Source organism: Liolophura sinensis, chromosome 13 (assembly GCF_032854445.1).
Source record: "Liolophura sinensis isolate JHLJ2023 chromosome 13, CUHK_Ljap_v2, whole genome shotgun sequence".
Lineage (NCBI taxonomy): Eukaryota > Metazoa > Mollusca > Polyplacophora > Chitonida > Chitonidae > Liolophura > Liolophura sinensis.
The window spans coordinates 23,906,494-23,920,201 of NC_088307.1; the positions used below are offsets into that span (position 1 = coordinate 23,906,494).

The window sequence follows — 13,708 nt, forward strand, 5'->3', positions numbered from 1 at the left end:
TGACGAACAACTAATTGATAATGCTCTTCAATCAAAATTTGTTGAGGTGTAACGAAACCAAACCCTGACCTCCTCTACTGCCCATAGCCGTGACTCCAGGTTAAATTTCCACATCTCCTGGCTAGCCTCGTACGTAGGAGTCACCGCCCCTTCTTGCTCCACCAGCCCACCGTAGACGTACAAGGCTTGCATGTTTGGTAAACACACAGCAGCATGAAAGTACCTAGGCAGCAGAAAATCAATTATATTCTCAATAACAGTATTTATTAAAAGCTGTGACAAACGTCCATTTAAAGTGAACATCAACAATGCAACCGTCAGCGCTATTCAAAGTGACGAATAAAACTGTCACCAAATCTATCTTTACTCTCTTATATTTTTTTTCAAATTTTTGCTGCTCTATAAAAAGCATGTCAAGTAGAATAATATAAGGGGACCTTTTCAAAACTGCATGTATGTAAGTGATGTGACATCACAGCGTTTTCTTCATAAGAATTTCCCTTGTTTGTCAAAAGAACATTTTGAAAATATCACCTCTCATAAGGATCACTCTAAAAAGTTTAAGGCAGTCATATCAGTCCTATATTTAGGCTGCTCACCCTCCTTGTGTCAGCTTACCTTGCCTTGGGCACACTCTCACTCTGTGGTTCAATCAGCGTCCATTTCCCAGAGGTTGTGTTGAGATGGTACAAATCTGCCAGAATGCCATATCGCAGGGAGTATCCACCGAATATGTACAGGCTGTCCTCGTCACATTTCGACATCGTGTGACCCATTCTTCCAAGGTCGCGATCCATGTTTGGGTCATCGTAGGTCGTGATCGGCTCAATAGCCACACCATTTGGGATGAGTTGAACCTCACAGCTAGGACCCACATATCCCGGCTTGCACACGCAGCCCTGAAGACAGTATCATAGGGTACATAAATGTGTGAACATTTAATAAACATCCCATTAACACCCCCATTATGTAGGCTGTAAAAGTTACATGGCTAGTAAGGAATTATAGTTCGAAGGAAAAAAAAAATAACAACATAACGTTTGAAGTTTCCATTATTTTAATAAGTTGTCTGCATGAGATCTTTGTTAAGTCAAGCGACTTAGTGAAGATCTTGTGCGCACGACTTAATACAGATCTCAAGAGTATGAGATAATTGACCAATAGAACTACACTATTGTGCCGTGAGCACCAGATCTTTGTTAACTTGTGTACTCGAGATCTTTACTAAGTCATGCAAACAACTGAAGAAATATCTTGTGGTGCTGCCATCACTAAAGTGTCATGCTAAAGACACCGGCTATGAAACACAACCCAGTCACATTATATTGACACCAGGCCAACCAGTCCTGTTTCCTTCAAAATGAGGCAGCAACAAGTAAAATTTTTTCATGTCCGGGGTATGACCCGACCCGGGGTTTGATCCCAGGTCTCCCAACTTCAAAACAGATGCTATAACCATTAGGCCACCAAAGCGGTCAAACAAGATAAGTGATTAGGAAAATCAGACCCTACATCACAAGGATAACAACTCCACTACAAACCTCATCACAGTAGCCCTGGTTTAGACTGGCCGAGCAGTTCTTGGGACAAATCTCCTCTTGACAGTTATCTCCCTTGAAGCCAGCCATGCACACACAATTGTTGTTGATGCACTCCCTGTTGCCATGGTCACAGTTATCAGGACATCCATTGACATGGTAACTGGCATTAAATCCATTGCTGGTCACACCTGTCGAGGGTCAAGAAATGGAGTTGTTTAACGCTCTACTCACTTGTGTGATAGCGTTCAGTTTTGTGGGTGGTGTTATTACCCAGAGCGCAACAGGTAAACTGCTGAGCATTGGCAAGTTAATGACAACCTTTCACATGTGTTACAAGTGGTCGCAAGTAGTCTACTCAATAAATGTTAGGCTGTGCAAAATGTCTACAACTGCTTACTGTCACCTAGTCTCTCTAAACCACACTGTCCCACCCTACCTGTTTTCAGTAGATTACGGCTACGGTTCTCTGCATAAGGAGAGTAACTGTCACCATAAAGGCCCCACAGAAAGTGCAGAAGAATGAATGACAACTAAAATGACATGATGAAAAACATCTTAATTACAGTTATGGGTAATCTTCAGGCTGCCTGAAATCTGTGGGCATCTTTAGACATCGTGTTGCACTCGATAAAAAAACCCCCATAATCCTGATGACACAATCGATGTCAACCGTTTTTAGAACTTCCCAGAACTGTATTTACATATATTTTGTGTATTCCAACACGTCAATATATTCTTTCGTCCTGTCATGCCCGCGTCCTTTCTTTGTCGAGACATTAAAACGTGTCGATTTGGTGTTGCCAATGGTGTTAGTTTTTAACATTTAAATCTAGTTCAGTTATCCAGTTATGATGGACATGGCCTTGACCTTGGCTGTGATAATGGACATGCCCTTGGCTGTGATAACAGACAGGATCTTGGTTGTGATAATCGACATCACCTTGGCTATGATGACGGACATGACATTGATGGAGGCTGTCATGTCTGTGATAATGGGAATGACTTTGGCTGACACTGCCATGTCTGTGATAATTATCAGTCATAATGGACATGACCTTGGCCGTGAAAATAGACATGACCTTGTCTGTGATAATGGGCCTGACCTTGACTATGATAGGAGACATGACCTTGGCTATGATAATGGGCAAGACCTTGGCTATGATAGGAGACATGACCTTGGCTGTGATAATGGACATGACCTTGGCTGTGATAATGAACATGACCTTGGCTATGATAGCAGACATGACCTTGGCTGTGATAATGGACATGACTAGTCTGTGATAGCAGACATGACCTTGGCTGTGATAATGGACATGACTAGTCTGTGATAGCAGACATGACCTTGGCTATGATAGCAGACATGACCTTAGATGTGATAATGGACATGACTAGTCTGTGATAGCAGACATGACCTTGGCTGTGATAATGGACATGACTAGTCTGTGATAGCAGACATGACCTTAGCTATGATAGCAGACATGACCTTGGCTGTGATAACAGACATGACCAGTCTGTGATAGTAGACATGACCTTGGCCGTGATAATGGACAAACCTTGCCTGTGATATCAGACATGACCTTGGATGTGATAATGGACAAAACCTTGCCTGTGATAATGGAGATGACCTTGGATACTGTGATAATATATGTGACTTTAAACACTCACCATGGCTGACATCTGACTGATAAAACACAGTGAGAATTCCAGAGCGAGCTGTCACAGCCATCAACTCCTTGTGACCTTGACCACAGAATGAACCCAACAGGCGAGAATTCGTTGGCTTTTTACCCGAGGCAAAATGGGGTAAACCGTCATACACAAATACATAGTCCTGTAGAGATAAATACAGAAAAAATTTTAAAAAATGAGACACTGACAAAACTGCATTAAATCAGTGTTTGCCTGTGTTCTTATAATCATTACAGATGTGTACATTGTTATCGGTTACCTGGAGCTTTTATGGACCCAATTAACCTTGTCCGCCCTTCAGACAACATGTTATGATTCATGTACTAGTGTTTGATTACACTTATATGACAGCGACCAGCATTATGGTGGGAGGAAACCGGACAGGGCACGGGGGATCCCGCAACCATCCACAGGTTGTTGGCAGATCTTCCCAAGTACAGCCAGAGAAACAAAATCTTTTAAGGTCGTAGTGAAAGCTGCAAGAGGCGGATTTGAACAAACGACCTCACTGTTCTAATAGCCGCATCAAGCCTAAGTAATTTCTTTACCCATCCAAGCCTGCAAGGCCCACTACTTTTAATATGTGGACTTGCACATGATGCTGTTGAGTTCAACTTACCTCCAGACACCTGACATCAATCTTGGGTTCAATCTCCAGTGTGATGCTGGGAATCACCTGATTGGTCAGCGGAGAATCTACATCAGAGAAGACTGTGAGAATCCAAAGGCAGTAGGCCCGGGGTCCTGACAGGGTGGGAGTCCAGCGCTTGTGGTAGGACCCCAGAGACCCCACCATGATGTCAGTCAAGATCTTACGGTCATCACAACCCATATAGCATTTCTGTCCTTTCCTGTCAGATAAAAAGGCAGAAACAAATGAATAACTGTACAGTGTTGGAATATGGATACAGAATGAATCCACCAGCCACAGCCAATCACTCTGGACTTGCTTACCTCTCACTCTGACACCAGCCAATCACTCTGGACTTCCTTACCTCTCACTCTGACACCAGCCAATCACTCTGGACTTGCTTACCTCTCACTCTGACACCAGCCAATCACTCTGGACTTGCTTACCTCTCACACCAGCCATAGCCAATCACTCTGGACTTGCTTATCTCTCACACCAGCCAATCACTCTGGACTTGCTTACCTCTCACACCAGCCATAGCCAATCACTCTGGACTTGCTTACCTCTCACACCAGCCATAGCCAATCACTCTGGACTTGCTTACCTCTAACACAAGCCAATCACCCTGGACTTGCTTACCTCTCACACCAGCCATAGCCAATCACTCTGGACTTGCTTACCTCTCACACAAGCCAATCACTCTGGACTTGCTTACCTCTCACACCAGCCAATCACTCTGGACTTGCTTACCTCTCACTCTGACACCAGCCAATCACTCTGGACTTGCTTACCTCTCACTCTGACACCAGCCAATCACTCTGGACTTGCTTACCTCTCACACCAGCCAATCACTCTGGACTTGCTTACCTCTCACACCAGCCATAGCCCATCACTCTGGACTTGCTTACCTCTCACACCAGCCAATCACTCTGGACTTGCTTACCTCTCACACCAGCCATAGCCCATCACTCTGGACTTGCTTTCCTCTCACACAAGCCAATCACTCTGGACTTGCTTAACTCTCACACCAGCCATAGCCAATCACTCTGGACTTGCTTAACTCTCACACCAGCCATAGCCAATCACTTTGGACTTGCTTACCCCTCACACCAGCCAATCACTCTGGACTTGCTTAACTCTCACACCAGCCATAGCCAATCACTCTGGACTTGCTTACCCCTCACACCAGCCAATCACTCTGGACTTGCTTACCTCTCACACCAGCCAATCACTCTGGACTTGCTTACCTCTCACACCAGCCATAGCCAATCACTCTGGACTTGCTTACCTCTCACACCAGCCAATCACTCTGGACTTGCTTACCTCTCACACCAGCCAATCACTCTGGACTTGCTTACCTCTCACACAAGCCCATCACTCTGGACTTGCTTACCTCTCACACAAGCCAATCACTCTGGACTTGCTTACCTCTCACACCAGCCAATCACTCTGGGCTTGCTTACCTCTCACACAAGCCAATCACTCTGGACTTGCTTACCTCTCACACAAGCCAATCACTCTGGACTTGCTTACCTCTCACACCAGCCAATCACTCTGGACTTGCTTAACTCTCACACAAGCCAATCACTCTGGACTTGCTTACCTCTCACACAAGCCAATCACTCTGGACTTGCTTAACTCTCACACCAGCCATAGCCAATCACTCTGGACTTGCTTACCTCTCACACCAGTCAATCAGGTGTGATTCTCTGTCCTTTAATGTCGCATAATCAATATTTATCGCTTCAAAGGACTGCTGTGATTAAGTTTAGCCATACAAATATGGGAAAGGTCACACTTGATGTTGAATGTTTCGTCACCATATTATTAATGACCTCTAAATGAGAAAAAAAGGTGCCTTTAAATTTTGGACGCGCTCTTCTGAAGACCAAAGTTACAAAACACTGTGCGCCCAAATTAATGTTAAAGCCAAGAGCCCACGTTCACAAAATTCTGTCACTCAGGTTTCTCAGAAATATGATTTTCAAAAATTTGTTAGAGTGACCACAGAAATCCTAAATTGTCATCTAGTTTTCATCAAATTTTGTGAGGGTTTACATGGATTCTGGCAAATTATTACCTGAGTGAATCCATTTCAGGATTCCCACCATTACGTTTCACAGGAATCCAAATCATTAGTCAAATAGAGGTGCCATTAATTTGTGTTTGTTATTCTTACTTGAAGTTCCCATGTAAAATAAGCAATGGCCTCCTGAAGACAAAACAAACCTCAAGTATGTTTTTTTCTGGTGGAACATTTGACCCCTTGCTTGCTGTACATTATGGTATGGTTGGCAAATCACACCCTCAAATCACAATCTGAAGAGTTGTTAAGTCATTAAATTTTGCCGCAATCCAACTGGATTTCCTGGGAGTTGAATTTATGGGAAACCGAGTCCCATCAAAAAGGAAGCCCTCACTCACCTTGGGTCACCATAGTAGCCATGTTGACAGTTCTCGCACTGGTCGCCGTCGGTATCATCCTGACAGAAACACTTGCCTGTAGCGTTGTGACATGTCCCTAGCAGCTCATTACCATGACCATTACACTCACATAGAAGACAGCCTGCACAACCACAATGATTGATTGATTGATTGATTGATCGATTGGTATTTAAGCCAACATTTATTTATTTTATTTGATTGGTGTATTTGATGTATATGGTGGCAGCCAGCATTATGGGATTAAACAAGGTAGAGCCCAGGGGAAACCCATGATCTTCCCACATACGGCTGGAGACGATGCCAGCATGAGCTGGACTTGAACTCACAGCGACCGCATTGGTGAGAGGCTCCTGGGTCATTGCGTTGTGCCAACCCCCTGAGCCACGGAGAAACATGTTAGTTTTCATGATTTGCCATCTTTTAATAACAACGGCTGTTTAATATGCATACTCTATATGTATTCCATTATTAGATAGGTAAAAAATGAATGATTACAAAAAATAACGGCGCCTTTTTGGGGGCAATGTTATAGCACCACATGGGGACCAGTTTTCAAAACATAGCCTACATGTAGTATTTATTCAATTATTCAGTAAGTCATTGTTAAAAATCACAAATATCACAACTGAGGCGCAATACTGACTACAAATTCATGAAAATTATCAATCCTGGATTTGACCAAAAAAAAAAAAAAAAGAATTCCATGAAATTAAAACAAATGAATGATTATAACCTTATGTCACAAAGCTTAAATTTTAGGAAAAGTCAAACGCCTGGTACAGTAATACATACATGTATTTATTTATTTGATTGGTGCCTTACGCTGTGCTCAAGACCATTTCATTTATACAACGGCAGCCAGCATTATGGTGGGAAGACCGGGCTTGGGGGAAACCCACGAACATCCACCGGCAAATGCTGGCAGACTTTCCCACATACGCCCGGACAGGAAGCTACATGTACACACATGTAGAGATAAGTTTTACAATGCATACAAAGCAAGCTAATGTTGCATGACCTGACCCCATATGACAATCTACCCTCCCCAAAACACTACCTGCTGGTAGCTGTGGATCTCCGTAGCTTCCCGGCTGGCAGATCTCGCAATGCTCGCCTGCTGTATTCTGCTGACAGGAATCACACGTGCCCACGCCGTTTTTCTTGCAAGTGCTGTGGTTGTTGCAGCCACAACTGATGTTGCAACTGTCCCCTGTCCACCCGAGTGAACAATTACACACGTAGTCAGGTGACCCCGAGCAGTTTCCCTTGTCACAGATGTGATAGCAGCTGTGAAATACACGCCAAACTTTTAACAAGATCTTTCCTACCGTTAAGATAGTAAAAATAAACTGACCATGCAACTAAATTTGAGGTTAATGATTTAAACACTCAGAATGTTCTCATTTTAATCTCTAAGTGAAGCAACTCTTCCAAATGCAGCCTTGACGAGAAAAGCTAAAATATGTATAATCAAAGGGGGAATAACTCTGTCAGTTATAAAGAGATGTGATGTATTTTCACTGGGTTCTGCTATGGTGGTGGAGACAAAAAGTTTACGAATACAATTCTATAATCCCAAATAAAGTGGCTCTGTAGTTACAGTGGTAAGACTATATTTTGTATATTTGATCAGTGTTTTACGCCGTACTCAAGAATATTTCACTTATACCACGGCAGCCAGCATTACAGTGGGAGGAAATCAAGAACAGCCTGGGGGAAGGCCATGACTATCCGCAGGTTACCTGCAGATCTTTCCACTTAACAGCCAGAGAGGAAGCCAGCATAACACTATAAAGTTTATGAACAGACAAACAGACAATGTCGTTCCATAATAAGGGCTAATAAAAAGAAAACTTTTATAAGCAAACGTGTACATCTTTAATCCAAATCAGACTGTGTTCACAAGAAGAAAAAAAAAACTCTGCTGCAAAAATCTAGGAATTACCTGATGGTAACACCATATCCTAAATATCTGTTAGCTAAACAAAATAGCTTAACCATATCAATAAATTTCATCTACAATGTCTTTAAAAAAAAACAAAATAAGACTAGTCTGTGTGAAATAATGAAATAATGTGAATTTGTTCTCAGGATATTTTTGTAACAGAATGATACAACAAGAGAAAGTGGATTTAATTTGTTAAAATGTTGTTAGTATTTTCACTTAATCATAGCAGTCAGTTTTGTGGGTAGAGTTTAAATCCAACAACCTTTGGCAAGTTACTGACTAACTTTCTCATGTGTGACATAGAGATATGCACACCAACTTGGTGGAAGACAATTGGTCTTCAATGAATGTCAAATTTAGTAAATGGCCAAACGAGCATGACTGATGTCTTATTTTCACCAAATCCTAACAAACAATGAATGGTTGAATTTTGGAATTCCGGGTCCGAGGCTGGGATTGAACTCACAGCTTTCATGTCCGAGCGACTGGCAATACAAGCATTTTAATCTCTCCACCTCAGATAGCTTCAGATCAAAATTGGGAAAAACAGGACAAGTGTGACAGTCAAAATGTCAATTTCTCCATTCACTGACTAAATCTTAAAAATATTCTAAAAATATCTGTCAACTCACGTCTTTTCACAGCTGTCTCTGCCATTCCCCAAGAACCCTCGATGACAGGTGCAGTTGTATCCATCTAGTGTGTTGATACAGGAGGCATTCTCGTGGCAGTCATCAAGCCCCAGCTCACACTCCTGGACGTCCGGGCAGACACTGTATGCCCAGCTAGCATTCTGTGTCTTGTTCCCAAGCAAAGCCATAACAGCAGAGCAGCTCTCACCAGATGTGGGACCTGGGCAAAACAGACAACAACAACATTAAAAACTGACAAAAAAATATATCTGAACCTTTCCTTCTCTAAAATGTATTTATTTATTTATTTATTTATTTGACTACTGTTTTACACTACACTCAAAAACACTTCAGTTATACAAGGGTGGCCAACATCATGGTGAGAAGAAACCAAGCAGAGAGACCATCTGCAGGCTGCTGATAAACCTCCCACACACAGCTCAAGAGGAAACCAGCATTAGGACTTTAACTCAGAGTGATCGCATTTGTGAGAGGCTCCTGGGTAATTGCGCCATGTTTGCGTGCTGGCCACCGAGGCCCCCTTAAAAAAATAATGATAATTTACATCTCAATCACATGTAATACAGAGACAGTAACAATCAAACAGCACCTGTTACAAAGGTCGATGGGCACCTAAGTTATTGACACAGACAGGAGTTCAAACAACAAGGCACTGGAAAGTGGCTGTAGTGACAAGTATGCTGAGTGTATTTCACAGTAGATGTAGAAGAAAGGTTTGCGCCAAATGTAACTCCCTGCACATCGACGTCTTAAAGATTATTGAGGAGGCCGTCATTTTGAAGCATGAAATTGGCAAGAAAGAAATTAGTGGTGAAACAACAACATAGTCTAGATTAGACGTTCAACCTCCTTTGGCTATCACCGGTATTGCTTGATAGCATATTGACTTTCTGCTGCTTGGTCATGTGGATAAAAACACATCAACATCATCCACAGCACTTCTTACTGCTGTTTTCTAATATTCGTTCAAGGAATAAAATGAGTCCGCGCATTGGTTTCAAAGCAAGGAACACACTTATATAGGGACATTCACTGATTGGCTGAAAAACACCTGGCGGAAGTACGTGGGGCACAAAGCCATTGGCTGTCGAAAGAGAAGGTTTCTAATCATTTTCATATGTACATTATGCAAGGGAGCCTACAAAGCCAAAAACGCACTATCAACCCTGCTGGTATTAAGATGGGGCAACCACATATTCATACTAGACAATATTTGGAGAACACACAGGTCTTGAAAGTGCTGACTCACCTCTGAAGTTGATGCACATGCCGACAGCTACACAACACAATAAGTAGCCAATGATAGCAGAGGTTGTACCGGACATGACAACGCACCCACAGCTTCACAATATCACCTTACCTGCAAAGTCGCCCTCGATACACCTGAAGATGGCCAAGTTTACACAACAAGTAACCAATGATAGCAGAGGTTGTAAATGACATGACAACGCACCCACACACTGACGTTCTAACCTTACCTGCAAAGTCGCCCTCGATACACCTGAAGATAGCCAAGTTTACACAACAGGTAACCAATGATAGCAGAGGTTGTATCTGACATGACAACGTACACCCACAGACTGACGTTTGTAACCTTACCTGCGAAGTCACCCTGCATGCACTTGCCGATGGCTGGGTTTTCATCGTTGCTGCACCAGCCGCAGCCAAAGTTCTGCATGCACTCCTTACAGGTGTTGTGTGACTGACAGCTGTTACACTTTAGCTGAAGTGTGCCCGTCTTGGCCTCCCAATCCAACCACTTGAGGCAGTGGCCATACATGAAGCGGGTTGTGTACTCGGAGAACGTGAAGCAGGTCTGCAGGTTTTCGCACCAGGCACACTCGTTCTGCACCCCTAGGCACGTCTCACAGGAAGTATGGCTGCAGAAAGGTGCAGTGGTTTGCTGTTAGGCCATGGTTAATTACTGTATTTATTTGATAGGTGTTTTTATGCCTTACCTGACAACATGGCGACACTTTCTCAATATGCACATTTTCGCTTTAATACTTTGAACTACCATATCTCAGTTAAGCAATATCACAAAGACAAAAAGTTATGCTTTTTAACCTTCAAAATAAAAATACATTCAAAAAATATATGTATAGTCCACAAGTTGTGTGAGATCCTGTAATCATGAACGTGGAGAAGTAGTAAAAGAAATAAAAGTACACCTTCTCAACTTGTCATCATATACTGCCAAATTACAATCATGTAAAAAGTTTGTTGACAACAAAACTTTTCTGATAATAAAAACTTTTCTGTCTTCTTGCACTTCTTGATACATGTAAGTAAATCGCAGACACAGAAAATCAGTTTGTACATTGGCACAAGCTTAGTTTTACTCTTTAACCCCCTCTGCAACCAATATTTTGAAACATTCGAGAGAACTACGGGGTGTAGAGAAATAATTTGCACCGTTTTATGAAGCTTTCATCTTCAAAGACGCAAAAAAATCATTTTAGGGTCATTTTCATAGCAATTATATTAAATTCCACTGAAAAAGACGTTGATTGAAAAGGTTGAAGATTTACAGTATGTGGCTCCTGAATCTTGCCACTTACATGCTTACATATATAGGTCTGCTTACCTCTTACAGGGCAAGTGGCAGGCACTGGTGTTGCGAATAGAATCAGAGAACCGTCCACGTCTAATACAGAAAAGGTAGTCCGGCACCCACTCACATAAATTGTCCTGAAAAACAAGCTCATCGATTTATTTATTTATTTATTTATTTAACAGATTGGTGTTTTATGCCATCCTCAAGAATATTTCACCGATGTGACTTAGGCCACCATTAAGGTGGAAGGGAACGAGACAGACCCCAGGGGAAACTTATGATTTCATTGATTTATGCATTTATTTGATTGATGTTTTTATACCCCGTGCACGAGAATATATACCTTCCCATGTATGACCAGGGAGGAAGGCACCATGAGCTGGGCTACACTGTTCACTGTTCTAACAAGTTCTGTTTACGCTACTATAACTGTACATCCCTGTACCCCAAATGATCTGACATTTACTCCTTGACCAAGATGCACATTTTTCCAGATTCTGGAAGTTCTGTTGATTTCAGAAAAGTGCTGTGAGAGTTGTTTGTAAGGTAGGATAATATCCTACTCGGAAAATGTAAATTTTAGCATCAGAAATAATATCTTATGAAATTTATTTCCCTCCAAAAATGTTCTTTTCAGGTTGAATTTTGAAAACATTTAGGGTATGTACCAAACACAAGGCACTCACCGACACGCAGCTATGACAGTCAACATGATCAACGCATGTGGGGCAGTCTGTGAAGGCCAACACCAGGTGGCGCTCCACTTCCTGCCCGCAGGTCGGCTGGCCAGTGCGCTGCGACGCTTCACGATGGTGGCAAGAGTTATCCTCCGTGCACCAGCCACAGGCGGTGTCTGCCATACACGCCAGACAGTTGTAATACTGGCTACAGTTGCCGCCGTGGAACGGCTCCAAAAACTCTTCGGTCCATGGCTCCCATTGGCTGTTTTGGTTTGAGCTGTTGCGCTGGAGGGTCAGCTCCGCACTCGGCTGCTTGTCCTTGCCCGTGATGAGCTGTGTGGCATTCAATTCCATGTAGTAGCGGTGCCCTCGTCCTACGTTTGGAAAGAGAGGGGTGTGGTCTGGCCGCGCGGCATTCAGCGTTGATGACGTCCCCCTGTAAGCCTGCTCAGCAACTATTTCCTACAGGACAGGTAACAGAATGAAATGTTTATTTCTTTATTTACCTGATTGGTGTTTAACGCCGTAGTCAAGAGTATTTCCCTTGACCTGAGGATCACACATGACAATCTGCAGGTTGCTGGAAAACTGTTCCAATGCACATATGGATCAAACGGATTAAGACTCAATTCCCGTACTTCACCCAAAGTCTGCATGTAAAAATGTGCATATAGAAAGCAGATAATACTTTTGTTGCCAAAACTTTATAAGAAATTACTCAAACTTCACAAACAAAAAAAAACCCCTCTTAAGTGGCCCAAAAAGGCAGATGAATCAAGTACAATAAAGCAAACTGTGTCACCTGAAAAAAGCTTAACTTCAGGCCATGGGATCATGAAGCAATCTTAGTCTTAAGTCAAAATTTCAATCATTCAAATTGGTATGTTCCTTTCCATTATTTCAGCTGAAATTTGTTTTACAATATCTTAGCCAGAATTCAACTTGTCAAACAGTATTTTGACTTTACTATGTAAGAAGTATCAGTTTTAGTGTGATTTACACATATGCCTTTTTTAAAATGTTAAATTAACACTTTTGTTGTCACCTTATTTTTGGGGTTGTCGTCTTTGCTGAGGTAGAAGGTTGCGCGGGACTGTGACGTGCTCATGGAGATATTGATGGCGTAACCTTTGCTGATGTTTAGTGGATAGATGTAGCCAACAAACTTTCCCGTGTAAGGGGCATCCTCTTTGTTCTCTTTCTCTATCCAGCTCCTAAACACCAGTTCCTGTTTGGTCTTTTTGATAATCTCCAACTGTAAAAAATGTCAAACAACGGAAAACTGGTAAAACTACTTCTCGTCTGTATTAAGACAGTGATGACAGTCCAAAGCTGTGAACTCATTTATTCTTTCCTTTATTTTACATCACATTTATCGGTTTACGTGTGCTCAGAAAACAGATATAAAGTACACAAATAATGCATCGTCACAGAAGAAAATGATGTGTTCAACTGTCATATGGACCTTCTGTGTAGCTCGTTCTCGAGTCTACCATTATGAGAATATCTGCAAATTTTTAACTTTTTGAGTTACATGTTTCCATGAACTTTTCAAGCAAGAAGC

At 42.3% G+C, this 13,708-nt stretch overlaps 1 protein-coding gene across 1 annotated transcript in view; it reads right to left on the minus strand.

The window, feature by feature from the left end:
• LOC135481000 (multiple epidermal growth factor-like domains protein 8) overlaps window positions 1–13,708 on the minus strand; it is a 58,819-nt gene that overhangs the window by 31,265 nt on the left and 13,846 nt on the right. Inside the window, 12 exon segments of the mRNA XM_064760931.1 lie at window positions 70–223; window positions 619–899; window positions 1,542–1,729; window positions 3,207–3,372; window positions 3,850–4,081; window positions 6,286–6,427; window positions 7,364–7,593; window positions 8,887–9,106; window positions 10,507–10,787; window positions 11,495–11,598; window positions 12,151–12,606; window positions 13,190–13,399. Coding sequence (XP_064617001.1) covers window positions 70–223; window positions 619–899; window positions 1,542–1,729; window positions 3,207–3,372; window positions 3,850–4,081; window positions 6,286–6,427; window positions 7,364–7,593; window positions 8,887–9,106; window positions 10,507–10,787; window positions 11,495–11,598; window positions 12,151–12,606; window positions 13,190–13,399 — 2,664 coding nt within the window.